The 27,380-nt window shown below is 49.5% G+C and overlaps 5 protein-coding genes across 21 annotated transcripts in view; 2 read left to right on the forward strand and 3 right to left on the reverse strand.

Moving 5' to 3' along the window:
• The window catches only part of LOC101269654 (probable UDP-sugar transporter protein SLC35A4), a 28,651-nt gene extending 25,561 nt beyond the window's left edge, over positions 1–3,090 (reverse strand). For both annotated transcript variants that reach the window (XM_049708362.1, XM_049708361.1), the window contains exon 1: positions 1,960–3,090. In XM_049708362.1, coding sequence (XP_049564319.1) covers positions 2,113–3,087 — 975 coding nt within the window. In that variant the 5' untranslated portion in view covers positions 3,088–3,090 and the 3' untranslated portion in view covers positions 1,960–2,112. The remainder of the gene's footprint in view (positions 1–1,959) is intronic.
• A 272-nt stretch (positions 3,091–3,362) lies between these two features.
• SLC35A4 (solute carrier family 35 member A4) lies at positions 3,363–5,547 on the reverse strand. Its single transcript, XM_033406647.2, has 3 exons — positions 5,379–5,547; positions 4,300–4,398; positions 3,363–3,701 (listed from the first exon to the last, which is right to left on the reverse strand). Exons 1-3 carry the CDS (start codon positions 5,391–5,393, stop codon positions 3,504–3,506), a joined length of 312 nt encoding a protein of 103 aa, XP_033262538.1. The 5' UTR covers positions 5,394–5,547; the 3' UTR covers positions 3,363–3,503.
• A 66-nt stretch (positions 5,548–5,613) lies between these two features.
• Positions 5,614–12,022, forward strand: APBB3 (amyloid beta precursor protein binding family B member 3). 4 transcript variants are annotated; one of them, XM_049708360.1, is made up of 13 exons: positions 5,614–6,002; positions 6,290–6,453; positions 6,536–6,612; positions 7,197–7,257; positions 7,461–7,607; positions 7,730–7,857; positions 8,110–8,115; positions 8,264–8,399; positions 8,538–8,622; positions 8,868–8,951; positions 9,217–9,332; positions 9,470–9,661; positions 11,468–12,022. In XM_049708360.1, the coding sequence occupies exons 1-13, from the start codon at positions 5,954–5,956 to the stop codon at positions 11,702–11,704; spliced, it is 1,482 nt and encodes a 493-aa protein (XP_049564317.1). In that variant the 5' UTR covers positions 5,614–5,953; the 3' UTR covers positions 11,705–12,022. The 4 variants fall into 4 exon arrangements, with proteins under 4 accessions (XP_049564317.1, XP_004280323.1, XP_049564316.1 ...); XM_004280275.4 differs by lacking the exon at positions 8,110–8,115 and having other exon boundaries at positions 8,285–8,399; XM_049708359.1 differs by lacking the exons at positions 8,110–8,115; positions 9,470–9,661 and having other exon boundaries at positions 8,285–8,399.
• Positions 12,023–12,159: 137 nt separating this feature from the next.
• Positions 12,160–18,558, forward strand: SRA1 (steroid receptor RNA activator 1). Its single transcript, XM_004280276.4, has 5 exons — positions 12,160–12,835; positions 12,961–13,086; positions 16,711–16,916; positions 17,865–17,973; positions 18,128–18,558. The coding sequence occupies exons 1-5, from the start codon at positions 12,811–12,813 to the stop codon at positions 18,337–18,339; spliced, it is 678 nt and encodes a 225-aa protein (XP_004280324.1). The 5' UTR covers positions 12,160–12,810; the 3' UTR covers positions 18,340–18,558.
• Positions 17,523–27,380, reverse strand: part of ANKHD1 (ankyrin repeat and KH domain containing 1) — a 123,442-nt gene continuing 113,584 nt past the window's right edge. For 6 of the 13 annotated variants that reach the window (XM_033406634.2, XM_033406633.2, XM_033406636.2 and 3 more), the window contains 3 exons: positions 24,367–24,476; positions 20,019–20,192; positions 19,520–19,862 (listed from right to left, as the gene is read on the reverse strand). In XM_033406634.2, coding sequence (XP_033262525.1) covers position 19,862; positions 20,019–20,192; positions 24,367–24,476 — 285 coding nt within the window. In that variant the 3' untranslated portion in view covers positions 19,520–19,861. Of the gene's footprint in view, positions 17,941–19,009; positions 19,104–19,519; positions 19,863–20,018; positions 20,193–24,366; positions 24,477–24,675; positions 27,274–27,380 lie in introns of those variants that run through there. The other 7 variants (XM_033406643.2, XM_033406639.2, XM_033406638.2 and 4 more) reach the window with 5 other exon arrangements.

Genomic DNA, 27,380 nt, shown 5'->3' on the forward strand with positions numbered 1-27,380 from the left:
TCCAAGGCTGGCTGACTGATGGGGATCTCTGAATCTGCGCACAGGTATTCCGAGCCTGGCAGGGGCTGTGGGAGGAACAGGCCATGGCCACAGAGCATCACTATCGCAGCCTGCTGGCTGGCATCCTGCAAGACACCATCAACCTGGCCACGCAGAACCAGGAGCTCCAAGCCCAGAGCCAGCGACTTCAGCAGACTAGGCTGGGCGCAGGCATGCTGGATCCCCGCCCTGAGGAGAAATGTGGGGATCAGGAATCCTTCAGGGGCAGTCTCCTCTCTCCTCATTCGTAAAGGTCCTAGAAGGGAGAGGAGTTGGGACACAACAGCCAAGCTAACCTTCATTATGGATAATTAATAACACCACTAACTAGGTCTCGTTGTGCCAGTACCTGCTGAGCACACTAACATCCCTTATTTGATTTAGTCATTTCCAGTCCCCTTTATAGTAGTAGGTATCATCTGACACCCCCTCCCCCCCGCAATTTCAGAGATAAGCCAACTAAAGTTAAGAGAGGTTAAGTAATTGTTCAAGGACAGTCAGCCAATAGGTGACAGAGCCAGAATTAAAACTCAAGCCTGGTTGGCTATAGTTCTACACTGCCAGAAATAGTAGTTCACAAGTTGCAGTGTGCATCAGAATCACCTAGGAAGCTTACTGAAAAGAAAAAAAAAAAAAAAAAAAAAGAATAAAGAAAAAAAATTCCCAAACCTCACTCCCTAAGATTCTGCTTCAGCAGGACTGGGATTTCTCTTTTTTTTTTCCCCACAAGCTTACCAGGTATTCTACCACGGGAGCAGGGCCTGACATTCCTCTGGTTATGAGAAGAGACGACAGGCAGGAATATCAGTGAGGGATCCAGAGGAGACGAGAAACGAGACCACCTTGAGTCCTAAGAGCTCTCTAGCCTACAGTCTACAGTTTGCCTTGCTGGGCCCAACACTTTCTATTCCCAAGACTCCTTCCAAATTCTCCAGGGCCCAAGTTTTATGCTTCAGAGAAACTTCCAAAGCTCCGTGACAGAAAATAGTCTCGGCTCCATGGAATTCTCAAAGGAAACAATGCTGTTAGCAACAGCTGGGAGAAAACAGCCTCTTCTCTTAGTCAATAAGTCACCCCAGGATTAAGATACTCAGGGCACCAGAGGAATGAAATTATGTTTGAGAGGAGCTATGCAACACAGAAGACACAGGACAATTATGGCCAACTGTAGAAACCACCTATACCCCAGAGCACTTTATTAAGACCTTATTGCTTATACAGACACTGATTGAGCTATACAAGTTTCCCTGTGCCTGGTCCCAGGTCACTCTGTGTAGAGTTTCCCTAGGCTGTTGGGAGCCGGGACACTGCTAGGAAAGGGCAGGACTCAGAGTGGGAAAGATGGTACCTCCTAGAAGCTATAGAGGGGGCAGTGGGCTATGAGAGAGCCCTTAGAGTGAGCAGAGAGGTCAGGAGTGTAGGCTTAAGCCAGGGCCCAGGGACAACATCCCTGAGATGAGTCAAGCCCCAGTCCTCTCTGAGGTTTCCAGAACAAAGGCGGGATAAGGAGAGAGTGGGGGCATTATTTCCAGGTGCTGCTGCAGCTAGGGGAGCATGGCAGAGGCCTGGGTGATGGGCGTATAATCTGCAGCAACTGGGCTTTCCTACATGACAGTGGGGGGTGAGCATGTTATGGGGGAGTCATGCACCATGGCTGGGCTGGAGCAGCAAGCACCAGGCCTGGGGGCAGTGGGTCTGCTGGGGTGACCACAGTAGGCAAGGAAAGCCAACTGCTGCCCACACCCCACTTTAAGAAACTGCATTCATGCAGGTTGAGGCAGGGCACCTCCTCCCATCAGGCACGGTATCATTTCTCAGGCCCATGAGCTGATGCTCCCCTAATTCCTTAGTCAGGAAGAACTTCTGGGGGTGTAAGAGTTTCCTTAACCAAACCCAGGCTTCAACCCTCCATCCACCTACCTCCAGAGACTGACATGGCTGCTCGCACTTCCCCAGCTTTTCTCGCAAGGCACTTGTTACAGGGCTGCTGAGGGGAGGGGTCAGCACTGGGAGGTGGCTCCGATGGTGGTGCCCAATCTACAGGTCAGGAATCAGGGTGGAGGTGGTGAGGGGCTAGCGACTGCCATAGTACAGGCGCACAGCCAGGCCAATGAGCAGCGTGGCCAGGAAGAAGGCAGCTGTGAGCTGAAGCTGCAGCAGGGCTGCTGAGAGCACAGCGTTGACCACTAGCGAGCAGGACACAACGAAGAGGCGTGTGATGCTGCTGCCGTGCTTCATGACAGCTGACATGAGCAGCCCATTTAGTGCCTGGCTCAGCACTACAAGTGCTGCCCATCCTGAGAAACCCTCCAGGAGGCCTGGGCCGGGGCCGCCACCTGCATGCAGACCTAGGTTCAGGAGCACACCGAAAGTGTAGAGGAAGAGGTTCTGAAGTGCCAGGGGCAGCCGCTGTCGCTTCATGAGCAGCTCTGTGTACACGGAAGACAAGCCTGAGATGAGGCAGTACAGGATGAGAAGCAGCAGTCCCAGTGGACTGATATGCAGGGGCATGGGGCCTGCAGCAGCTGCGGAAGGGGGCCCAGGAAGGGTGTTCCCAGGGTCCTGCAGGCCACCAGCTGCATAGCAGGCTCCTGCTGCCATGAGCAGCAGCAGTGCTAAGCCCTGGCGTGCAGAGAGGCGGTGTCGGAGGCAGAGGCAGTAGAACAGGGCTGTGCTTCCAATCTTGAGATTGCTCAGCACCTGGTAGGTGCTGGGGTCCATGTAACGTTGAAGGTAGATCACCAGGTTGTTGCTGGCGCCGTAGAGCAGGGCTGATAGTGCGAATGGGGCGGCCTGGCGCCAGGGTGGGGTCTGCTGGGGCCATGCTTGCCAGCCCACCAGGAGGGAGAAGGCGCACAGTAGCAGCTTGGTCAGTTCAGTCAGCAATACAGCCGAAGACGGTCGGAAGGGCACACGGCCATCCACGTGGCACAGTGCCAGCAATGGGGCATGGGCTCCGTACATGGCAGTGGACAGGAGTAGCATCAGGGTCCAGCGGGCCTGCCTGGGATGGCCCAGGCCTGGCACACCCCCGTCCTCTACACTCATGCCCAAACTAGACCCTGGGTGGCCTGTGTAGCTAGCAAGGGGGGGTCAGTGGGGATTGTGACACGTTCGGGGAAAATCAAGTTATGGAGCTGGCTCCGAGGGGAGAGGAGCCTTGGTACATCGCCAGAGAGAATACTGAGAATCAAGAGTCAGCTGCAAACTCCACAGTAAGGGCTAGAAGAGGAAGGGGCTGGTAGTTCTAGAAGCCACTGTCTTGGGGCCAATGCCATGGGGTTATGGAGGCGAGGAGTCCAGGGTGCTGGCTGATGAGCCACTGTCCAGCCTCTGCAGGAAGGCGGCAGGAAAGCTGGAGACAGCAAATGGGTGAAAGCCGGGGAGGCCAGATATGGCATCTGTGGTTGAAAGGCCTCCACCTGCAGGCCCCAGCTGCTCATCCTCCCCCATGGGATCCAGAGCTAGTCGGGCCCCTTGCGCAGTGATTGAAGATAGTCCCTCAATGTCTTCTCCACATTGGGCACAGCATACGCCTGAGCTGCATATATGCCAGTGCAGGTGCCCACAGCAAAGCCTAATACTGCTGACGCCCTCAGTTTGGCCACCACATAGCCAGCCAGGAAGCCCTTGAGGAATGGAGAGGACAAGAGCGAGCCATCCTGTGGAGGAAAATGCAGGAGAAAATTCAGCCAGGCTCTCCCCTTCTCTGCCCAGGAGCTACTCAAGCTGGGCTTAGCATGTTCCACTACCTGCTCCTCCTTACTCTGGAAAACCATAGTATGCTCACCAAAGATTTTTGCAAGGTCCTGGGCAGAAAAAGAACCTAGGAGTCATGATCACACAATGTCAGAACCCTGAGGTTAGAAGGCTCTAACCACAGAATCCCACTGAGAGAGACGTCCCTGAGGAATCTGACCCCTGCTTGCTTCTCCAGTCTCATATCCTAGCATGCTCCCCGACTACTGCAGCCAAACTGAACTGTTTTCACCTCGCATGTTCATCATGCTACCTCCGACCACAAGGGCTTTGCCTCTGCTGTTCCATCTGCCGGGAATGTTCCCTCCTCCCCCCTTCACCCAGTTAACCCCTACTTAAGATCCCAGTTCAAAGGCCATTTTCTCAGGGAAACTTTCCTTGGTGACACAGAGAATAGGTCCTCAATAACCAACCATTTGCTGAATAAATCTCTACCACCCACTCAAAAGCATATTGGCCAATGAAGCCTAAGCAGGAGGCAGGGGGCAGGTGCACCTTTACCTGGTCTACACCACTGTTGACTTCGTCTTCCACACGTTGCTGCAGGCGCTCCAGCTGGTTCTTGAGAAATGCCAGGTCCTTAAGCTTGGGCAGAGAATCCTAGGACAAAAGAGAGGTTGGCTCCAGAAGGTTGACCCAGCCCCATCCCCTGCTCAAGTCTATCAGAGGCTGGGGGCAGGAGGCAGTGAGCCTATGAAACCCCTTCCTATAAAACCTTCCTGAGATGATAGTGGTAAAGGAAGAAAGGCATTGAAAAGTAAAGAATTCACACGGGGGCCTGGGAGGGGGTGACCGATGGGACCTGCATCGGTAACTTACAGCAACTCTTACAGGAATTTTATACAGTAAGCGGTGTATACAGAAGACAAGAGGGGCAGCTAGGGGACCTAGGTTTATCCGGCAAGCGCTAGTGAGTAGGAAGCTACCTGAAAGTCTATCTTGTCGTCTGTGTCCCGAGGCCTAACACAGGGACTCCAAGTACTTAGTAAATGTGTGGTTGGTGCTGAACTTCCAGACTAACGGTGAGGCAGTTCCTTGGACAATTTGGGGGTAAACCTAATTTCTGCCTAGGCTTCTCCCTCTTCCTCCCCAAACCCATCCCAAACTGAATGTGTGACTGGATGAGCTGGGGTTTGGTGCGGGGGGAGGGAACGTGGCTGTCTGCAAGGGTGTGGGTAAATGAATTCAGGATTTTGGTCGCACATAACGACGAAATTAGTGTGCCCAAGGAATGTGTTCGAATGCGGGTGTGTCTGTGTTGTTGGAAACTTCCTGTCTCTGGAAGGGAAATTTCGGTGGCTAGAGAACAGAGAAAAGTGAGGACTGTCTGCAAGTAACTAAGGATCATCATGGTCCGGGGTTGGGGTGACACCTGGGGGATTCCCGGTTCCGCTTGCCTTGCGCAATGCTCCGCCACTCCACTTCCCATTATTGAGGCAGTCGACAGGAGTAAAAGTCCGCTCCCAGGAGAAGCAAGGGGCACCCCCCACCCAGGAGTCCTCCCCATCTGTCGCCTCTCCCCAGGACTAAAAAGGTGTGAAGCCCACCCCGGACTGCAGACAACGTTCCCGTTCGCTCACCTTGTCATCCGCCATCTTCCCTGCCGAGCTTGTTGCGCAGGCGCAGCACCACCTCCCTCCTGGCAAATGCTACTGCCATCTTTACTGAGGGCGCAGGCACTTCCGGGGCATTTCTGGAACGGTTGGAGACGCTTTCCTGAAGGTCTTCTTTTCGCAGATACTCCCACGTGACCTCTCCCTTTGAGACCCAGGCTGCGTGTGCGCGCGCGTAGACCACCTAAATGCCATGATCTCACTCGTGCGCGTGTGCGCTCCGCGCAAGTTCGCCTGGCGGATCTTCCGCCGCTTGATGAGCTCACAATTGAGCTATGATGTCAGCGTGCGCGCCGCGGACCTTGCTCCTCCTCCAGACCTTCGCACGCCAACGCGCGGCAACTGGGGGATCAGGACGGCTGTTTTCACGCGCCACCTTTCGACAGGAGGCGCTGCTCAGGCGGGTCCTTTCCCGCCCCAGGACCCGGCCCCTGCCCCGCCCCGTATTTGTGCGGCGCCAGCTGGCCAGGCCGATTCCAGCGCAGAGGCTGGACTTGTAGGCGCAGCAGCTCCGGAGGCGAGCTGGGGACGCGACCAGGGCTATGCTGGGCAAGGATTACATGCTGGCCATCATTCTGGTCAACTGCGATGGTGTGCACAGAGGGTCCCGATGGGAGGATCGGGAGCTGAGGGGGGACGAGGGAGCGCGAAAGGCTACCTCAGCCTCAAAGACAGGGAGGGGCGTACGTCTCGGAGTGAGGACCAGGGAACAAATGAACCCCGATCTTTGCACTGCAGTATCCAAGGTTGGAAGCCTGGACCCTCAGGCTGAACCTTCAGCGCTAAGTTGTGCCTTTTGGGTTGGAGGAAGGGTTATGACAAAGTGTTATTCTGAGCGCACATATATGCCTTCCTTCTCCAATCTCACGTTCCTGTAGATGACTTGTGGGGGGACCAGAGTCTGGAGGGGGAGCCAGGTTTGCCCCCTGGCTGGAGGAAGATCCGCGATGCTGCAGGTACTTATTATTGGCATGTACCCAGCGGTAGCACCCAGTGGCAGCGCCCAACCTGGGAGTCAGGAGATGCAGAGGACCCAGGCACGGTAGGTGGCGTATGAAGAGGGGGCCTGAGCTCATGTGTGGATCTAAGCCTACTGCCACACTGACCTAGCCCCCTCTCTACAGAAGACGGAGGGAATTTGGGGACTTCGGCCCCCCAAGGGGAGATCCTTCTCCAGCCTGGAGAGCTCACTGGACCGGAGGTAACAGGGATAGGCCAGGCAAAAATGAAAGGCTTGGGGTTCCATGGCACTCAAAGATGCAGCTGGACCCACAGTCCGCTTTCCAGCACAGGTTCTGGACTGTGTCCCATGTTTAGGGTTTTGTTATGTGTTCTTGGCTCTGTCCCATATTGTTGACTCTCCCAGTGTTTTGAGTTTTGTTCCTTGTTCCAAGCTGTTTTTTGTTACATGTTGTTTTATGTATTCTGGGTCCTGACCTCTCATGTTCTAGGCCTTGGTCACTACCTAGGTTCTGTCCACGGAGGTTCCTATCCTGTGTTCTAGGGTCTTCTTGTCCTGATTTGGGGCGCTGGTCCAGATTTTGGACCCTGTTCCATGTTTGTTTTATTCTGTGTCCTGTGTGTTGAATTTTCCCTCAAATTCTAAGCCATGCTTTATGTTACATTTATGTAATATGTCCTGGGCCTTGTCTCACTCTGACTTTATATTTGGGACACTATATTCTGGGTCTTATCCCACATCTTGTGCCCATCGAGTAGTCTGGTCCTCACCATTGTCCCTTCTGTAGGAATTGTGGTCCTCTTACGAGCTCTGCTCTATTCCAGTAATTCTCTGTCCTGGTATGGTGAAGAATCCTACATCCAGAGAATGGAGCCAGGGGCTAAGGTAGTGATTTGGGCCTGAGGGCCAGTCCAGGGCATTGGGGAGGGTCCCAAGGGAAAGGTCAGGGGTGAGACTGGGCTGAGCAGAGGTAATCAAGGCTGAAGGGAGGTCTCAGAGGGTTTATATATGTGGAGCCTGTGGCATCTCCCACCCTACTTCACCTCTACTTACTCAGGGTCCTTGTGTCCTTTTCCTCAACCCGTCAGTGCTTCGCAGTCCGCTCTCTGGGCTGGGTAGAAGTACCTGAAGAGGACCTGGTACCAGGGAAGAGCAGTATTGCAGTCAATAACTGCATCCAGCAGCTGGCCCAGACTCGTAGCCAGAGCCAGCCCCCGGATGGTACCTGGGGCGAGGTAAGCTGGCTGGCCCTTTAAGGGTTTCAGCCCAGCATCCAGCAGAGGTGGTTGTCCCTGAATTGCCTGTTCCTCATGGCAACCACCTTCATCTGAGCTCCGGGCTGACCTCTCCTTGGCAGGGCCAGAACATGCTGATGATCCTGAAGAAGGATGTGATGAGCCTGGTGAATCCCCTGGACCACAGTCTGATCCACCGCCAGCCTCTGGTGCACATTCGTGTATGGGGTGTGGGCAGCTCCAAGGGCCGGTGAGGACCCCTACATCCCTCGAAGTGAGAGTTGCTCCTCCCTCCCCCCGGCAGTCTGTGATCCCTGCTGATGCTGACCCCCTGTACTTGAACCCCTGGACACAGGTCCTCTGACATGTACCCAAGCTCTGCCTCCCCTGCCTGGTCCAGCCCTGGTTGGGGAGGGTGGGCCCAGCTCAGCAGGGACGGATGGGGGAGAGCCTGAGAGGCTGGGCTGATTCTCTCCTGTGCTCCCACATGCTTCTGGAACAGTGACAGGTGAGTGACAGCCAGGTGCCTAGAGCCCCAGCCCTGATCTCCTTGTTCCATCCCTGCCATAACCCTGACTTTCCAGCCTCCTGCAGGCACTACAGGCCCCTGTCCCTACCTAGCCTCTACCCCAGCTCCATCCCTGGCCCTGCCCTAGCCCCATCTCTGACCCTGCCAGGGACTTCGCTTTTGTGGCGGGTGACAAAGACAGCTGTATGCTCAAGTGCCATGTGTTTCGCTGTGACGTCCCTGCCAAGGCCATTGCCAGTGCCCTACACGGGCTCTGTGCCCAGGTAAGGGCCAGAGTGGGGCAGGGAATGTGGGTATGGAGCTGGGTCTGAAGCTGCTAAGGTGGTTGGGTTAGGGTGGTATTGGCTCCCTTACCTCACTTCCCCCTCCCTACACCTCATGCTGGCTGCATTGTGTTTCAGATCTTGTCAGAGCGAGTAGGGGTCAGTGGTGATTCCCCTTGCTGCTCACTAGACCCCATCTCCCCTGAAGACCTGCCTCAACAAGGTATGGGGAGGGAAGGGCTGCACTGCACCAACAGGCTACTTTGGTGAAAGATGGGAAGGGGGTTCTGGTTATTTAGTACTTCTCTGGAGATAGAGAACTTCTGAGGTATCCTTGTCCCAGGGATCCCAAACTCTAAATTGGAGGAACATCCATGGCCTTTTTCCTGCTAGTTCCAGTTCCCTTAGAAGCGTGGAGAAAGGGGTCACTGAGAGAGTACCCAGGCCAACTTGGTGTATATATTTCAGTGGAGCTACTGGATGCGGTGAGCCAGGCTGCTCAGAAGTACGAGGCACTGTACATGGGGACCCTGCCAGTCACCAAAGCCATGGGTGAGGACTGAGTGGGCTGGAGGGGGTGGGCTCCATAAGAGAAGAGGAAGGTGGGAAAGGAAGGATCTATCACATTTCTAAGAGTGCTCCCATGGCCCTCTATAGCCTGGGATGTACCACCCTTCTCAACTCAGGAGTCTAAACCTGGCTGCAGCTATTCTGTTCCCGTCTCTCTGAATCCTAAGTCAGTGAGAGGGGCCTAGACACTCCCTGCAGATCCTTCTTTACGCCTGGGAGACACCATGGTGGGCTTGTCCCCCCCCAGGCATGGACGTGATGAACGCGGCCATTGGTACCCTCACCACCCATGGGGACCGGGACGCCTGGGTCCCTGCCATGCTCAGCATATCTGACTCTCTCATGACTGCACATCCCATTCAGGTACCAGCCAGAAGAAGGTGAAGTTGGGGGTGTGGAGGGGTGGGTGGGGATGCCAAGGGGTTATTGCTTGCTACTGGAAGTGCTCAGTGGGTCCAGCTAGTACCTGGCCCCCTAGTGACTAGGCCTGATTTGGGCAGGCAGAGGCTGGTGCAGAGGAGGAGCCACTGTGGCAGTGCCCTGTGCGCCTCGTGACCTTTATTGGTGTTGGTCGTGACCCACACACCTTTGGCCTCATTGCCGACCTGGGCCGTCAGAGCTTCCAGTGTGCGGCCTTCTGGTGCCAGCCCCATGCAGGGGGACTCTCCGAAGCTGTGCAGGCTGCTTGCATGGTGAGTTAGGGGTGGGAATGGGTGGGTGGGATTGCCCTGCAGCTGCTCTGTACGGGTGACTGGGGTTCAGGATCGGCAGCCTCTCCAGAGATCACAAACCAGCCATGCCAGGGCTGACTGTGGTTCAGCAGTATTTTATTTGACCCTCATGCTGTTTTTAATAGGCTTTAATTAGTTGCCAATATTTAAAGGCCAGGACATTTCACATAATAATTGCCATTTGTGTTTTTTGTAAAATATCAGAAGCTCTGGCACTTGGGTCCACACGTATACATTTCAGCATTTAGCTGGAATTGTGTAAGGGCTGTGCCTTGAAGGGTGAGCATTGTCTTTCCTGTTTTCTCTCATTTAAATTGTTTTCTGGTTATCTGTGGGCATTTGAGTATGGGACACTTGCACTCAGTTCAGTTCACTTATTCACTCAAATACGAGTGCTTGCCGGAACTCAACCATACTGGACCCTGGGAATTCAGTGGTTTAGAGGGCATAGGCTTTGCCCTCATAGAACACTTAGGTTAGAGCAGAGACAGGCCAGAAAGCAGTTGTACACCACAGGATGATGGAGGATATGGCCCCTTTGGAGGTTCAAGAAGGCTACCTGAAAGAGGTGATAGAAAACTGAGAGTTGAAGGTCCAAGGAGGGAAGTTATCCAGGTGAAGGGGAATGGGACAGGACATGTGCCAAGTACAGGGAACCCCAGCTGTGAAGGTGAGAGGGATGTCAGTGGATTAGAGTATGTGTAAGAATCTAGTGTATCTGGAGTGCAAGGGGAGATGGAGTGAGAGATAGGGGCAGAAAGAATGGCAGAATCCAGGTCATGGAAGAACTTACAGGATAGGGTGATAAATTTGTTTTATCTTGAGGCACTTTGAGCCATTGAAAGGTTTTGAGCAGAACAGTGAAGTCAAGATTGTGAATTTTGAAGATCACTAAACCTATAGTATGGGTAGAAGATTTGGAAGACACAAGAGAAGTGAGAAGACCATTTAGCACCCTGTTGAGTTCAAATGAGAGAGGAGCAGAGCAGTTGCATTGGGACTGGGTTGTAGAACATCCCTTTGACTAGGGAGTCCACTTTGCCAGGGTCCAGTCCACTGCAATGAGAGATGGAGGAGAGTTAGCATAGTGGTAGGTATGGATAAGAGCACAGGCCGTGCAATCAGAACTAGTTTTGAATTCCAATTCTATCAATTTCTGATTATGTGACCTTGGGCAAGTCATGTATTCTCTCTGAATCTCACTTCCTCATTTGCAAAATGGTGATTATAACACCCGATAAATAACTAGATCGAGGGCTTCCCTGGTGGCGCAGCGGTTGGGAGTCCGCCTGCTGATGCAGGGGACGCAGGTTCGTGCCCCGGTCTGGGAGGGTCCCACATGCCGCGGAGCCGCTGGGCCCGTGAGCCATGGCCGCTGAGCCTGCGCGTCTGGAGCCTGTGCTCTGCAGCGGGAGAGGCCACAGCAGTGAGAGGTCCGTGTACCGAAAAAAAAAAAAAAAAAAAAGAAAAGAGGCTTTTTAATTATACCCCAATAAAGATGTTAAAAAAAAAATAATAACTAGATCGATTAGATTATATATATAAAGAATTTAACACAGTGTCAAGCTCTCCTTAAATGCTCAGTGAATGTGAAGTTTTAGGCTTTTGTTATTGAGCTACCTGTGAATGCTGTAGGGGCTCCAAATGTGGCAGACTACCAGCTTCATTTCCTACTGAAGCCTTGGCCGCCGGGTCCCTGTCCTGCAGGAGCTTTCAGGGGGTCCGGGGCAGAAAGGAAGTGGATCCTCACATTCCCCTTCTCCCTAGGTTCAGTACCAGAAATGTCTTGTGGCCTCTGCGGCTCGAGGCAAGGCCTGGGGTGCCCAGGCCCGTGCCCGCCTACGACTCAAGCGGACCAGCTCTGTGGACTCCCCTGGAGGTCCCCTGCCCCTCCCCCTGCTCAAAGGAGGGGTTGGGGGTGCAGGGGCAGCCCCTCGAAAGCGGGGCATCTTCTCTTTTCTTGATGCCTTCCGGCTGAAACCCTCTCTGCTCCACATGCCCTAAATTAATCGGGGAGGACTGGGTAAGGAGGTTCTGGGTCCATGCCCGACTCTGTACCCCTTCATTCCCCAGGGACCTGCAGCCTCTCGCCCCTTGGAGCCTTCTCTGCTTTCCCCACTGACCCTTGCCCACCCTCTATTTATTGCCCAATTTATTGTTTATATGGATGATTGAGAGGCCCTGTACCACAGCCTAGGCCCCGGGCTCTCCTCTCCCTGGGTCCCTGTGTTCCTTGCCCCTGTCCAGCCCTGGACAGTTGGCTCTACCTCAGCAACACTTTATAGCAAAATCGGTACAAATAAAAATCCCTCAGTGACCTCACCGGATGTGAGTATATTGGGCCTGGGACTGGGTTGGGAGTTAACAACCTGTATGAGATGAGTGTCTGCATCTGTGCTTGGTGTCGGTGGCTGCAGGTAGTCACGTAAGGGCATGGGAGTGTTGGAAAAATGACTTCATTTAAGAAATATATTTTTATGAATATATAGGCACTAGGCACTAAGGTCGGCACTGGAGGTATAATAAAATAGGAGTTCCACCTTCTGAGACTGTCAAACAAGAGTCAAATAAACAGCACTGAAGATAATATATAGTACAACTAGGAAATCTCAGAAGGTTGTGGGAGCTCAGGTGAGACACCTGAAGTACCTGGTCTGAGGTACTTTAAGTGTGCTAGGCTTCCTAATAAATACATTCCAGCCGAGAGAGTGTAAACGTTCAGGGAAGTGGACAGAGGTTCTGGAAGTCCACCTGGCTAGATCACAGTGGGGGCATGTGTGGGGCATGAGCTTCTGGTGGTTTAAACTTGCTCCTGAGAGCAACTGTGAGATTTGGAGAGAGGGAACCCACTTGGGCTCCTAGAGCGCCACCTCCTGGAAAACAGCCCCACTTGGTACCATGTAGTTAGGACCCCGTGCGTTATTAGCTGGAATAGATTTAGAGCTCCTTAGGGAGTTGGAGCAGGGCCTCGACGGCGATTCCCAGCGTTTCTGAACTATCCAACCTGGAGGGCTCCAGGCAACCGGCCCTGCCGGGGGCGTGCCCCAGCCGGCTCGGGTGCGGCCGCCCCGGAAGTGACGTGATGCCCCGCTGGCCGTGCGGAAGTGGAGATGGCGGGGCTGTACGTGAAACCGGGTGAGCGCGGCGGGTGGGCTGGGGCGCTGGGTCTACCGCCGGTCCAGGCTGGGGGCGGTTGCCGCGCGGGGTGCGGACCCTCTGTCGCCCCCAGGCTCGCTTCACACGTCCTCTCACCTTCGCAGGCAACAAGGAGCGCGGCTGGAACGATCCGCCGCAATTCTCATACGGGCTGCAGACCCAGGCTGGCGGACCCAAGCGCACGCCGCTCACCAAGAGGGTCGCCGCTCCCCAGGATGGATCCCCCAGAGGTGCGTGGGGGCCCTGTGCGCCGTGACCCGCCGAGAATGGGCGGTGCCAGGAATAAGCTTGTACCATGGGCCTTTTTTGCTCTCTGAGGACTTCCTGAGGAGAGAGGTTGGAGCCCCAGAAAGGGGCCCAGTTCTGGCCCTTTTCCGAGCTCCTTACCTGTTGCCCAGGTAAATAATTGGTACGTTGGTCTCAAAAGAATCTCTCTGGGCTTTCGCCCTAGGTGATCTCATCCAGACCTACGGTTTTTAATATAGTTTTTAATTCCCAAATTATTTTCAAATCCTATTTCCAACCTGGATCTTTTCTCAGAACCCCATCGTGGTATACCCATTTGTCTGTTCTTCCTCGTCACTTGACTGTATGATAAGCATCTCAAACTTAACGTGTTATTCATTTAATCAGTATCATCTACTGAGCATCTACTGTGTTTGAAGGCAAACTAAACAGCAGTGAACAAGACAAAAAGTTTTGTTTTCTTGGAGTCCACACTATTGCTTTGGAGATAGATGAAATGGTGGTAAGGGCTTTGCAGAGAAATAAAACAGGGTGATGTGAGAGTGACTGGGTACCTAAGGTATCCGAGGGGCTGACACTTAAGCTGAAATCTGAATGATTAAAAGCTAGCCACACAAAGATCAGGTGCAAGAGTATTCAGGGCATTGGAAACAGCTACTGCAGGAGCCCTGAGATAAGTTTGGCAAATTCAGAGACTGAAGGAATATCTGATGACTAGAGCACAGTGGGCTAGGGATAGAGATTAAGATCTGAGAAGTAGGCAGGGGGCCAGATCATAGTGGGTTTTTGTAAACCAGGATAAGGAGTTTGTATTTTAATCTACGTAAAGCGGAAGCCATTGAAAAATTTAAAGTAGAGGAGGGCATCCTTTCCCCCTGAGCATTTCCCGTGCCAATAGGTGGATCTGTGGCCCTGAAAAGGGAGCTCAGATTCAGCTCTTTTCACTCCTCTCTTATCCACACCCGTAACATTGCAGAGTTATAATATAAATCAGTTTCTTAACCTTAGCACTAATGGCATTTTGGGCCAGATAATTCTTTTTTGTGAGAGACTGTCCCATACATTGTAAGATGTCTGCAGCATCCCTGGCCTCTACTCACTAGATGTCAGTAGCACCCACCCAGTTGTGATAGCCAAAAGTGTCTCCAGACACTTGTCCTGGGGGCAAAATCTCCCCAGGTTGAGAAACACTGACTTATATCTTTAAAAAGATTACTGTGTCTACTGTGTGGAAAATAGATTTTAGGGAAGAAGTGGAAAGACAAATTCAGAGGCTATTTTGCTAACGTAGATAAGATGTAATGATGATTTGGACAAGGGTGGGAGTACCAGAGGTGGTAGGAATTGGATGGATATAGCATATGTTATGGAGAAAGTCAGGAATGAGTAGGTATAGTAGGTGAGGTGAAGGAAGAAGCAATGTAACACACATTTTTTCACTTGAGGAACTGGATGGTGTTGTTCATTGATATGGGATAACTGGGTTTTGGTGGGTGAGGAAAAAAGCAAGCTTTCTGTCTTGGCCATGTTAAATTTGGGCTGCTACTCTGGGGAGAGGTCTAGGCCAGAATTACAGAAATGTGTCACTGTCACATGGATGGTATTTGATGTCATGGGCTTGAATAAAGAGTGTGTGTGGATAGAGGCCTAAAGAGAATCCAAGACAGAGCCCTAAGGTGCTCTAGCATTTCAAGGTTGAACAGGGAAGGAATTAGCAAATGAGACTGAGAAAGAGTAAAAGAAGTAAGAAGAAAAGTAAAATTTACTCTGGGAGAGATTAAAATCTTGATTCAACCCTGATGAATGCTGCTGAGAGGTTAAATAAAATGAAGAAAAGGCACTACTTGATTTGACAAACATAGCAATCACTACTGACCCTAACAAAAGCAGTCAGGAGTGATGAGAGCAGAAACCCAGCAGGAATGGGCTGAGGAGAGAATGTGAAAAGTAGAGAGAAACTGTAGTCAGCTCACTGAAGAAATTCTCCTGTAAAGCAGAGATGAGAAATAGGCCAGTGCCTGAGGATGCAGCGTGAGGTAAGGGATGGTTCTGTATGCTGATGGGATGTTTTAGTAGAGAGGGAGAACTGATGGCACAGGAGAAAAGGGATAACTGCAGGAGGGAAGCCTAGAGAAGGCAAGAGAGGAGGTGATGCAGAGTACAGCTGGAGAGATGGCCTCTGATAGGAACAGGAACCTTTCTTCTATTAGAGGAGGAAGGAAAGCAGCCACAGATGCAAGTGGGTTAGTAGAACTGGTGGTGAGAAGATGAGAGTGTTCCTGTTCAATGACCTTTATTTTCTCAGTGAAATATGAGGTAGGGTCAGAAGTACAGAGACAGCAGGGAAAGGAAAATAAAAGAAGGTAGAAAAGTTTAGAGGAGATAAGATGTGAAAATAGTTGTTCTGAAGAGTGGAAAAATGAGGCAAAGTATATGATTTCCAGGCAATGTTGGATGCCTTTTAAAATCCGTAGCTATGAATTTAAAGGGAGTGAGTTTAACGCACCTCAAAAATCTGAGTAGCTGAGCTGGAAGGGTATGAGCGGTGGTCATTGTTGCTGAGAACAAGGCAGAGGGGGATGGGAGGCTGAGGTAGGGTAGAAAAAATGGTTATTGGAGGTGAGAAGGTCAAATTGACACACCAAATTAGATTAATTTTCATCCATGCGGATGTTGATACCTAAAAGTAATTTTTGAATTTTCTCCTCCAGTTTTCTCATTTTCCATAGTGATTCCACCATCCCATCATTAAAGTCAGAAACCAAGAGTCATCCTTGGCTTCTCTCTCCTTCACCCCCTGTTCCATCAAGATCTGTTCTACCTCCTCCTAAATATATCTCAGACCACTCCATTTCCCCTCATCTACTCTTTCACTCTAGTCCATGCCAGCATTCTCTTTCCTGGACTATTGTTAACCTGCCCTCCTCTACCTATTCTCATCAACTTTTCACAGACCATACAGAGTGAACGTCATAGAAAACAAGTTTAGTGATATCAGTCCCTGCTTTTATAAACCTGCAGTGGCTTCCTGTTACCACTAATGGAGTAATGGCTCAAGATTAAACTCCTCCAAAGCCCTGCAGGGTCTGGACCCCTGCTTACCTCTCCAGTGAAAGCTCATACTACTTTCTTCAGTGTTAATCATTTCCAGCCACATAGGCCTTGTTTCTGTTCCTTGAACAAATCAGGACTTTTTCCACCACTTGGGCCCTTCCCTTACCTCTGCCCTAGTACATAGTTCCTTCAACTCTTTATGGCTGCATCTATCTCATCCAGGTTCTTAACTTTGTGAGCACTTTTTGCTACACACTAATGTAGCAGCTGTACCTATATTCTTACTTAATCATCATTGCAACCCTGTGAAATAAGTACTATTCCTATAATATCCCCATTTTACAGAAGAGGAACCCAAGCTCAGAGGTTAAAGGTAATTTGCCATATGTCACATAGTGTGTGAGCTGGGATAAACTTAGATATCACCTTATAAGGCCTTCCTTGAACACTCAGGCTAGGTAGGTCCCTCTACTATTCCTCTTTATCACATCATCCATTTTATTTCTTTGTACCTATTTAAGCCATGTTTGCTTGATCTTGCTTTACCTTTTCAGTCCCCACCTCAGAGACATCTCCTGGGGCCCCCCCAATGGGGCCTCCACCTCTGTCAAGTAAGGCTTCCAGACCCCCATTTGTGGGGAGTTGTCCTCCCTCCAGCATGGAGCCCACAAATTTCCCAGTCGTTGAGTCTGAGATTCTGCTGGAAGATGTACTGAGACCTTTGGAACGGGCATTGGAGGATTGCCGTGGCCACACAAAGGTAAGTGAAAGCTCCCATCAACAGCCAGATGCAGGTATGACTCTCAAAGGTAGACCCTCTGACCCTATAAGCAATGGCTCTTAATCCTTTCTGAGTTATGAACCCCTTCAGAATTTGCTAAGGACTTCCTAGAAAAATGAACACAGGATTTAGGAGGGTTCACAAGCCTCAGAAGAGGCTTATAGGAACAAGAATTGAATTCAGCTCCCATTAGTGACAATAACAGCCTGATCTACATACCTCTAGGCCATTGAGAATAGACCCTGCTGATATTATGCTTAGGGAGGGGAAAAAAACCCCAACAACAACAACCCCTTTTTTTTATTGATAATGTTTCCTAAGTTCTCTGGAGGCAAGGGATCTGAGGAGTCTTAAAGGAAAGTAGCAGAGGGGCTTCCCTGATGACACAGTGGTTAAGAATCCGCCTGCCAATGCAGGGGACATGGGTTCAAGCCCTGGTCCGGGAAGATCCCACATGCTGCAGAGCAACTAAGCCTGTGCACCACAACTACTGAGCCTGCGCTCTAGAGCCCGTGCTCTGCAACAAGAGAAGCCACCACAATGAGAAGCCCATGCACAGCAACGAAGACCCAATGCAGCCAAAAATAAATAAATAAGTTTATAAAAAAAAAAGTAGCAGAGTGATCTTCACCTCTTTGGTCCTTAGTTTCCTTATTTGTAAAGCAGCACTATAGAATTAATTTCTGAGCATATGAGAAACTCCAGAAATTTAAAAATTCTAGCCATAATGCATTTTTCTTGAGAGGAGATCCATAGATTTCATCAGATTCTTAGTGGGGCCTCTAATCTTTGCGTAAAGAACCATAACTCTAAGATTAGAGTGTAAAGTTCCTGGGCCAGACAAAGCAGGTGCTTCCTATGTGGTGCTCCTTTCCCTGCCCCTGTTGGGCTGGCAGCACTGACTTGGAGGGGGCTTCTGTCTCTCAGAAGCAGGTATGTGATGACATCAGCCGACGCCTGGCTCTGCTGCAGGAACAGTGGGCTGGAGGGAAGCTGTCAATGCCTGTAAAGAAGAGGATGGCTCTGCTGGTGCAAGGTGTGGCTGGGTCCCTTGGTATAGCCCAAGTCCCTCATCCTGCCATGGTTGTCCAAGTTGGACTAGGTGCTGAGATTTTGACTGGTTGGGAGGGGAGGAGTTGCAGCTATGTTTTTTGCTCCAGGTTTCTTGCTCAGCCCCTCTCTCTCCTCAGAGCTTTCAAGCCACCAGTGGGATGCAGCAGATGACATCCACCGCTCACTCATGGTTGACCATGTGACTGAGGTCAGTCAGTGGATGGTGGGAGTTAAAAGATTAATTGCAGAAAAGAGGAGTCTGTCTTCAGAGGAGGAGGCCAATGAAGAGAAATCTGTAGCCACAGCTGAGCAGAACCAGACCATGCCAGGCATCCAACATGATCCTTAATCCTATGGGTTCCCCAGCCTCACCTCACACCATCTCTTATGCCTTGGCATGGGAGGCCTTCCCTAACTTGGCTCCCTTTTACCACTTGGGAGACTGTCTGCCCCGTTGGGGTGTTTGGCCTGACCCATCTCTGGGGGAAGAGGTCCCTCCTGGACCACAGGGAGGCCACTTGTTACCCATACCATATGCATTTCAATAAAACATCTCAATGTGGTGGGACCTGGGTAGGAGAGATGAACCCTTCCTATGCCAGACTGGTTCCCTCTGGTGTTCTTAACTGCCTTGCTCGCTGTGCACCGTGCACACCTCTGTTCTTCCTCTGTTCATCATGAATGGCCTTGCTAGGCGTGAGCAGATTACTGCCTGCCACTTTCACCCAAATTAGACAGAAACATACATCCCTTGCTGGGCTGAGTAACCCTGTGTTTGGATGATTTGTTTCAGTATGGGAACAGAGGCTCAAATAGCATGGGAAGATTTTTTTCCCTCAAAAAAAGGAGACTGACCTATTTGCACTGCATCACCCTTGAGGTGTGCAAGTGCTACAGAGATTAGAACCTAGCTGTATAAATTGAAGGTGAAAAAGACCAGATTGCTGACATATGGGATCATGATTTTTTTTTTTTCAGGGGATGGGGAGAGTAGGATTATGACTCTTTATCTGACTCACCAAATAAGCTTCTGCCTCTGTTTGGGTCCTAAGGTCTTCTAATGCTTTGAGGACAACAGAACCAGGTGGAAGGGGCCAGGAGGCTCATATCATGCTGTGAAAAGGGAGAGTACAGGTTTCCAGTGTTGGAATATGGTTGGTACTTACAGGTGGGAGGCAGAAAAGGTATGGGGAGAGACAAAAGAAGGCTATAGGCTGGGGCAGTGCCTCTTTTCTCCTGCTTTGGAAAAGCTAAGGAGGGACTGGTAGAGAGGCCTGATTCCAGGAAGCTGCTTCCTGGAAAGGCTGGAACAGCCCTTGGCAGGGGTCAGGCTATTGCTGTTTATGGTTTGACAGCTCCTATGGCCTGCCCCCAAAGCCTGCCTCAGGCTCTAAGTGCTGCTGGAAGTGGGCCCAGTGGGAGCTGGGAAGGAACCTGGGACCTCTGATCCTAACCAGGTTTGCTGGGACCCTTAGCTTTATGGCTGAGATGGGAAGATCAGCATTGAGGAGAACACTGGAGCCAAGGCATTTCTTTGAATGTTTACTAAGCAGTCAGACAGTGACATTCTCCATCCCCCAGCCCCAGCCTGAGCCTGAGCCAAGGGCCAGGGGTTGGGAGGAGTGCCTACAGACCAAAGAGTAGTAGAACTAAGGGCTTGGCAAGTTGCCCATTCCTATCCCCGGTCTAGCTGCCTCAGAGCTAAGGGAGGCCCAGAACCACCATGTCACCCCCTTCTGGATTAGATGAGGCCAGCTGGCCTTTGGATACCCCAGAAAAAGGAGGTAGCAGCAGCAGCGTGAGGGATTCCTCTTACTCCACACACAGGGTCACCTTCACTGGATTAGATGTCCATTTCAAACTGTGTGTCATCTGGAGAGAGAAAAGGCAGGAGGACTGGTTGCTGGGCTGGGGTCTGCAGGTTCAGCGTCAGTGAAGGAGCCCCTCTCAGAATCGAACCCCCGCTCTACTTAACTGGGGCATTTGGGCTCAAAGCCATTTTTTAATTTTAGGGTCTGCTTTCCTTACCAGGTATCTCTTCCTCTGTCTCCTTCTGCTTCTTCCGCTCCTCGAGCCTGGAGGGTGGGGCTGTTGGAGGAGTTGTGACCCCTGGAATCTGAGGGAGGCAGCGGGGGGGCGTCTGGGCAATGGGTGAGTTCTTGCACTCCAGCAGGAACTTTCGGTCGTAGATGATCCTGGTGCCTGTCAAGGGGTAGGGGCTAGGTAAGAGGCAGGAGCTTGGGTACAGAGCTGTGTGGGACCCCAGACACAGGCCTTTTAGGGACCAAGGGGTCACATCTTCCCATTTTTTAAAGGACTACTGCTCTGCAGCCCGGCCAGGATCTCAGCTGACTAGCTTTCACAGCACTTAAAAGTCTCCTGGGCCTACCCAAGATGTGTCTAAGCACCATAGAGCAAGTGGGGCATCCCAGCTGGTTTAGGCAGGGGCTTTTAGTTTAGGAGAGCTTCAGGTCTTGGCTGTAGGAGGAGCACCAAACTTGGACCTCAAGTACTTCAGGAGGCTCCTGTCCTGCTCTGCTGGCTCTGGAACTTCATTGCTTTGGTTCACAAGGGAGGGCCTAGCCCTCCAGCCTCAGTTGGATGAGGAAGCCAAGAGCAGATAAGAAGGCTGGTGCTGCCACCTGGGCTCTGATATCCTGCAGGGAGGAGCGGTGTTCCTCCAGTGAAATACAGGAACACACTGTTCTTATCCTGACCCCTCCCAAGTCCTGTCAGGCTCAGCTCAGCCTAGAGGAACTTGGCCCCGATCATGTCCTCCAAAGGCCCTACCCTGTTCTCACCCCTCCCCTTCGCCTCCGTGGCAGGAACCCCTGAGCAGGCATGATCCCAGGCTGCTACACCAGTCAGCCAGTAGTCAAGCCAGCCAGCGCAGAGACCCGAAGCTCCTGCCCCCAACTGCCAGAGTCCTGCATTTGCAGCTTTGCAAGACCCGGTTGCTTCCTGCTGAAGCCACACACAGTTGGGGCCTCGGCTCCTGCTCCCAGGCGGCAAAGTCAGGAGGGCCGGGTGAGCAAGGAGCCCAGAACCCAGGCCATAGTGATGATTTCAGCCCAGTCACTCGGAAACTAGGCACAAGGCCGTGTTGCATCACTTTGAGAATTTAGGGAACTGGGCTTCGGCTCCAAGCACTCACCCCCGTCAAAGCTACAACCCGCAGAGGGGCCTGCAGGCAAGTCCAGGCTCGCACCTCCCCACCCACGTCCCGCGACACGCACACGTTTGCCTGGCCGCTGACCTCCGGGGGTAGTGGTGTATAGTGTGCCCCCCAGCGTGGTGCTGTAGCAGTCAAGGCAGCCAGTCCCTGCCCCCAGGAATCGGGCAGCTGGTGGGTGTGGACATAGCGCGGGCGGGACAAGCAGGAAGGCAAGCGGCTAGTGCTAGTGTTGAGGACGCGGGGCGCAGCCGAGTCTGAGTCGGACTCAGTTGACCACGTGCGGCCGCAGCAACACCACCAGGACAACGTCAAGCCGGGGGCGGGCCGGCCGCCAATCAACCCGATGATCCCGCCCTACTCTCGCAGGAGGAAGCACCAAACTCAGCGAAAGTTGGAAGGAGTTCCAGGAGCTGCACCGGCCTCCAGTTCCTCCTGGCCCAAAATTGGCCAGCCTTCCTATGCCTATAAGCGAGGCAGCTACTCAGCTATTTACTATTTACTGTTTATAGCGGGCGCTGGGGACAGGTGAGGTATGGCACACGTTATTGCCATATATTAATTCATCCATTCCTCTCAACAGTTTTGGACAGTAAAGCACTGTTATTAGCCACATTTTACAGGTGAGGATACCAAAGTCCAGAAAGGTTAAGTCATGGTTCAAAGTCACGGATTTTGTAGGAGGGGGAGCTGGGATTCATACCTGAGTGTATCTGATTTGAGCATGTGCCCCTAGGCACAGCTGTGTAATGCCTCCCATTAACCAATTTCAGTACAGGGTGAAAAGTGCCTTGACGGCCTGGTGCACAGCCATCAGGGTAGGTCAGGGAGGGAGAGTGGGCTTTCTGGAAGAAGTGATACCTGGACTGATTAAAGGATGAATAAAGGTTGGAAGATAGGAGAGTCCAGTCCTTTGATCTCTCTGTCACAGCTAACCTCAGGAAACTAAGGAAGGACTGGGGGCTGGTAAGGAGGGCTTGGTCTTTAGCCTTCTGGAAAGTAAGATCAGAGAGTCTGGCCTTTAAAGAGAAGATTTTTTGATGTAGGCACAGTGATATGAAAGGAGGCAGGAGAGAGGTGGTGGGAGAGTAAGTACTAAGTCTAGTCCTGTATACACAAAAAATCTCGACTTGACCCAGTTGTCTGCTGTTTGGCTTCCTAAGAATCACTATACCCTCAGCAATGCCACCCCACCACCAATTAATTGTAGACCACCTGACTTCATGCATTTATCAGTATTACTTCAGCACTGGCTTCATCAGATTTCCCCTCAGCTCTGATTTCTTGACTCATTTAAAAAAAGACTACAAGTCATTGCTTCTCAAACTTTAATGTGCACATAAAGCACCTGGAGATTTTGTTAAAATGAGGATTCAGATACAGTAGGTGGGACTTGAAGTTCTGGGTTTTTAATAAAATCCCAGGTGATGCAGACCCTTAGGTCTGCATGTCCTCAGAATCACACTTCAGGTAGCAAGGATATGTATACTTTATTGTTCCAAAAAGGTTTTTGAGCCTCTTACAAAGTGGTGTGTGCCTAAATAAAGTGTCTTAGCAATGAAGTGCTGGAGGGTAAGGCTTGGGATCAGATTGTGGAGGAACCATCTATGACAACTCAACTTTTAAGCAAGGTAAGTAGTCTAGTGAGGGGAGTGGGAGATGGGGTGGAGGACAGTGAGACTGGAGGTGAAGACTCCAGCCTAGTGAAATAGGGTAGGCAAAAAGGCAGCTGCTGCGAGGATGGAGAGAAGTGGAGGGGATACAGATACACAGAGGAGGAAGGGTAAGTGACTGATTTAAGGGTGGGGTGGGAGAGGAGATAAGCCAGGATAATTCCCAATCTTCTGACTTGAGAGTCTTGGTAGCTAGTAGTACCACCTAATATAATAGGGAAAACAAGGGGAGGAGCATATCTTATATTGGGGAATATATAATGTGTGTGGAATGTTCAGATGGAGAAGCACAGTAAGAAGCCAGATATACAGGTCTGAAGCTACAGAGGGAGAACTCTGGGCAAGTGATTCAGATTTGCGTGGAGTAAAATCCAAGAATGTGGGATGAGATTACCTGGGGAGAAGATACACCAAAAGAAGAGACCTGAGCATATCAACATTTATTTAAGGGGTAGTGGAGGAAGAGGATTTCACCGAAGGAGACTGAGAAAGACCAGTGAGAGTAGAACTAGAAGTGTCAAAGGTTTTCAAGAAGGATCAGTGTGGAAGTGATCCTTCTATTAATCTTTATTATAAAACAACAGCAGCAGTTACAGACTTATACCAGTCTTACTACTGTAAGAGTACTACTAGAAGCTTACTTTTTTTGAGACACTGTGTGCTATAAGGGCTGGGGAACTAGAGAATAGGCAGTTGGTTTTAGAGAGAAAACCAGATTCATCATCCATTCAACCAGGATGAAGGACGAAGAGTTTAAATCAGAGGTTTTTCAACACTGATTGCCCATTAGAGTATAGAAGCTTCCAAAAAAGAAAAAAAAACTTATGCTCAGGTCCCAACCCCAGAGATCTGATTAAACCTGTAGGGGAATACCAGGTCTCTGCCACCAGGCAAATTACTTTGAACTCACATCAGTACCATTAAGATAAAACAGGAAGAGGTGAAAAGTAGTCACAAAATAGGTTTGCAATCTGAGCATTAGATTCACAATCTTGTTTTCCAAATTAGGTCTTCAAGCCCAAGCTCCTGCTTTCTTTTTTGGAGGTGGTCTTAACACACTCAAGTTTCTCTCACCCATTTCCTACAGGAGAGAGTGAAGGTAAAGTAACCTGTCAAATAACACTGACACATGGTGACAAATCTTTGAGGAATAGAAAATGCAGCATTATCAGAGTCCCTCACCCCAGGACAGGGTCCACTGGGAAGACGTCACAACCATCCACAATTCTTAGTAGAAGAGCTCTAGGGCTAGTTAGAGAACAAGATGTTCAGAAGCTGTTTTCCTACAGTTTGTTTGCCTCTTCCTGGGTTTACAATGTGGTACAAAGGTCTTAAACAGTTGGACAGAACCATGTATACTACTTGTACTCCTCTATTTGGCTTGAAACTCTAATATGACCAGCCTTTCCCCTTCTAAAAGCTACCTCAAACTAAGGATGGTACCCTCCTGTACTAACTTTGACATTGGAAAGAGGACTTGGCCAGAATCTGTAAGATGGAAACTACAGTTCCAAGTCCTGAGATTTCTTACCTCTGGTTAGGAGAGGCCACCATTGGCTGTCCAACTCTCTTCTTCGGTCTCGTTAGTTGAGGTGATGAGATTTCCCCTTTGAGAGCAGGGACTGAAGGAAGCAGACTGGCCTATAAAAGGGCAAGTCAGCACACTGTAGCCACAATAGGTTTAAAGGGTCTTAAAAACATCAAGAATTTTATTGGTGGTGGTATTTCATTACATTGAACACTACTTGAAATAAGTGGGTCCAGAAACCTTGATGATACAGTTTTGTTCCTTGAATGAGCTGTTATTCTCATAGGGCTTGATCTATGCCTCAGCAGGATGTTTCTTTTCTTTTCCTTTTTTTTTTTTCAGCAGGATGTTTCTTAATGACTTGAGGGCTCACTATGGGTATGCAAGGTTTTCTTCTGCCTCCACTAAATTCCCAAAATCAATAATGGCTCTCACAACAGCAGATTTTTGATTCCATGTAAGAACAAATGGTAGGGGCCCTCAAATCTCAGCAATGTACTGGCTTCTAGTAGTCCCATACCATACATTCTCATTCACAAGACAAGAGAATCTGTTAGAACTAGGAGACCCTTTTGAGTTCATTTACATTGTTTCATTTACAGATGATGAATGTGAAGCCCAGAGATGAGAAATGATTTGCCTATGGTCATATAGCTTAAAGTGGCAGAAATGAAAACAGAATTTAGGTTTCTGACTCTTGTTCCACTCTACCCGTTCTGCCTCCCCACAAATCCCTTGTATATTCTGAAAGTGATTAAGTTCTTACCTGAGCTAGATTTAATCCAAGGTTCAGGTTGGTAAAATAGCAGTAAAGTAATGCCAGGAAGAGGCAAGACAGAGGAAGAGATTAGCAGGCAAAATGGAGTGGGGAGTAGGTTACTGGGATTCAAATAGAAAGAAAAGAAGGCAGTGGTGGTAAGAGGGCAGGAAGTAGAGTATCCTAAATAACTGCTACAAACTGCACAGCTCCTGTTTTTTCCTAATCCTTCTAGGGGTTTCTCATAATTGCGTCCTCTTCTTATGGGTTCTAGTTCCTGATCTGAGATAAAATTTCTCATTCTGTCGTCCTCAAGGTGTAGAAGATATTGGAAGAGCTCTTCCAATAATTCAAGTGTACTTTAAATAGTTAAGATAGAACAAAACTCACTTTTTGTCCCACTGAATAATTTACTTAATATTATCTCTCTCTAGTATATGTTTCATCAAGAGTAGTTTCATTCATTTCACTAATATTAGGTGATTTTTTTGGTTATTAGTGGTAAGTGGAAACAGCAAGATATGTAGGTGATCCCAGGGGTCCTTTGGTCCCCTCAAGGGGGTCTCTTGAGACTACTTGATGTGGTTATTAAGCATTACAAAGGCAGCAGCTTCAATACCAGTGATAATTTCCAAATCCATTCAAAACAGAAAATAAGAAATGAGCTTACAGAAGCACTCTCATATGTAAAATGATATGGAAGACAAACCAACCAGGTATGTCTAACACAGAACAAACATGGTGTGTCTCATCTAGTGGCAGCTCTAGGAGCAAGGGAGAGAAGATTAAGAACTTCTGTTGGTAGGAGAATAGAAAAGTGCTTCTGGTATGGTTCTGCCCCTAGTTATTATCTTTCTGTGCATCCTTCTTTGCCTTAATGTGTGTTTTGGCTCCTCTATCACCTCAAACATTTTCTTGTTTTCTTTTTTAGTTCGCTTTTATCTAAGACCAGGTAATTCAACCATATTAAAACATGAACAGTCAAGTTGATGACTGTTCTTTTCATTGGGCTAGTTTTTTCTTCTCTACTGCATCAGATTCTTGGCATAGCCTATAGTTTGGCCAAAGCACTCCATTCCAGTGTTCATGAGTTTAGCCTGTTGACCATATTGGCTCTTCATGGAACTAAGCCCAGAATTAGTCACATATTTATAGACATTATTCAGCTGATTCAACAATACAACAAAATTAAAGGAGTCACCCCCACCCCCTCCTATGTCCCAACCCAAATAAAACTTAAACACCTATAACCAATATAATCTTTAGATTAAAAAGTCAGGAAGCACAAAAGGAATCTGAAGGATGATTTGGGTGTCCCTAAGTTTTTTCAGTGTCATCTGACTGAAATCCTGTTGTTCTTATTGACATACTCATGATCCACAAAGAGCTAAACCTTTTAATGGCCTATCTGCTAAAGTCAGATAAGACACATTGCAGGGGCTTGAAACATTCTCACTTTTAAAATGATACAGAAGAGAACAAAAGAACAAGGAATGTTTAACACAGAATAAGTATACAACTAGTCTTAAAAGTGCTTTTTCAAGGCAGGCTAAGAATGGACTCTAAAGTGTAAAATGTGAGAAGCCTATCACAAATATGGTATTAACAACCTGGTTCAGTATGATTGTGGATTGGGTAGTACCTGCATGACCACTGAAAGGATCACACCCCACTTCTAAACACTGTTCATCTTTTTATTGAATATTCTGGTAAATATTTCACATTAATACAGGCCACATTAAGTAGAGCCACTATATGACAAGAAATTTACTCAACCTTTTCATTTTAAGTATGTAAACAATTGTACATGTATTTACCACCCTAAAAGGTTGAAACATGTAATCATCTAATTCTCTTCTGCATACAAATCGCATTCAGTATGTTTAGCCCAAAGCACTAATTTCAAAATGGCTAAACTAACCAGAGAACATAATCAGATGGATAGGAAATCACTTTGTTCATATACAATGGGCAATCAAATTTCCATTGCTAAAGCCTCAGAGAATATTTCTTAGGCACATTAAAAAAAATCCCCAGGGTTCTTCCAAGGTCAAAAGTTTCTCAAACAAGGCTAAAGAGTAAGACCTTCTAACTTAGTTGACATATTTGAGATGCATGTTTCCAATATGAGGTGCCCACGTGCCAGGCCAAATCTGAAAAGGGGGAGGAAAAATTGGAATTTCTAATTAGGAATCTTTAGACATTTACAAAATGAATATATAAATGCAATGGTAATTCACTGTTTCTGCCTAGGAAGAAT

Source organism: Orcinus orca, chromosome 3, assembly GCF_937001465.1.
Source record: "Orcinus orca chromosome 3, mOrcOrc1.1, whole genome shotgun sequence".
Classification (NCBI taxonomy): domain Eukaryota; kingdom Metazoa; phylum Chordata; class Mammalia; order Artiodactyla; family Delphinidae; genus Orcinus; species Orcinus orca.

What these genes read in the sequence shown, in the direction of transcription:
- APBB3 (XM_049708360.1), top strand. Translation starts at nt 5,954, where the DNA reads ATGCTGGGCAAGGATTACATGCTGGCCATCATTCTGGTCAACTGCGAT. An exon ending in GAATGGAGCCAGGGGCTAAG is followed by an intron (nt 7,258 to 7,460) that starts GTAGTGATTTGG and finishes TCAACCCGTCAG; the next exon opens with TGCTTCGCAGTCCGCTCTCT. An exon ending in GCCAGTCACCAAAGCCATGG is followed by an intron (nt 8,952 to 9,216) that starts GTGAGGACTGAG and finishes GTCCCCCCCCAG; the next exon opens with GCATGGACGTGATGAACGCG.
- SLC35A4 (XM_033406647.2), bottom strand. An exon ending in TCAACAGTGGTGTAGACCAG is followed by an intron (nt 3,702 to 4,299) that starts GTAAAGGTGCAC and finishes TTTCCTCCACAG; the next exon opens with GATGGCTCGCTCTTGTCCTC.
- SRA1 (XM_004280276.4), top strand. Translation starts at nt 12,811, where the DNA reads ATGGCGGGGCTGTACGTGAAACCGG. An exon ending in CCAGGATGGATCCCCCAGAG is followed by an intron (nt 13,087 to 16,710) that starts GTGCGTGGGGGC and finishes TTACCTTTTCAG; the next exon opens with TCCCCACCTCAGAGACATCT. An exon ending in GATGGCTCTGCTGGTGCAAG is followed by an intron (nt 17,974 to 18,127) that starts GTGTGGCTGGGT and finishes CTCTCTCCTCAG; the next exon opens with AGCTTTCAAGCCACCAGTGG.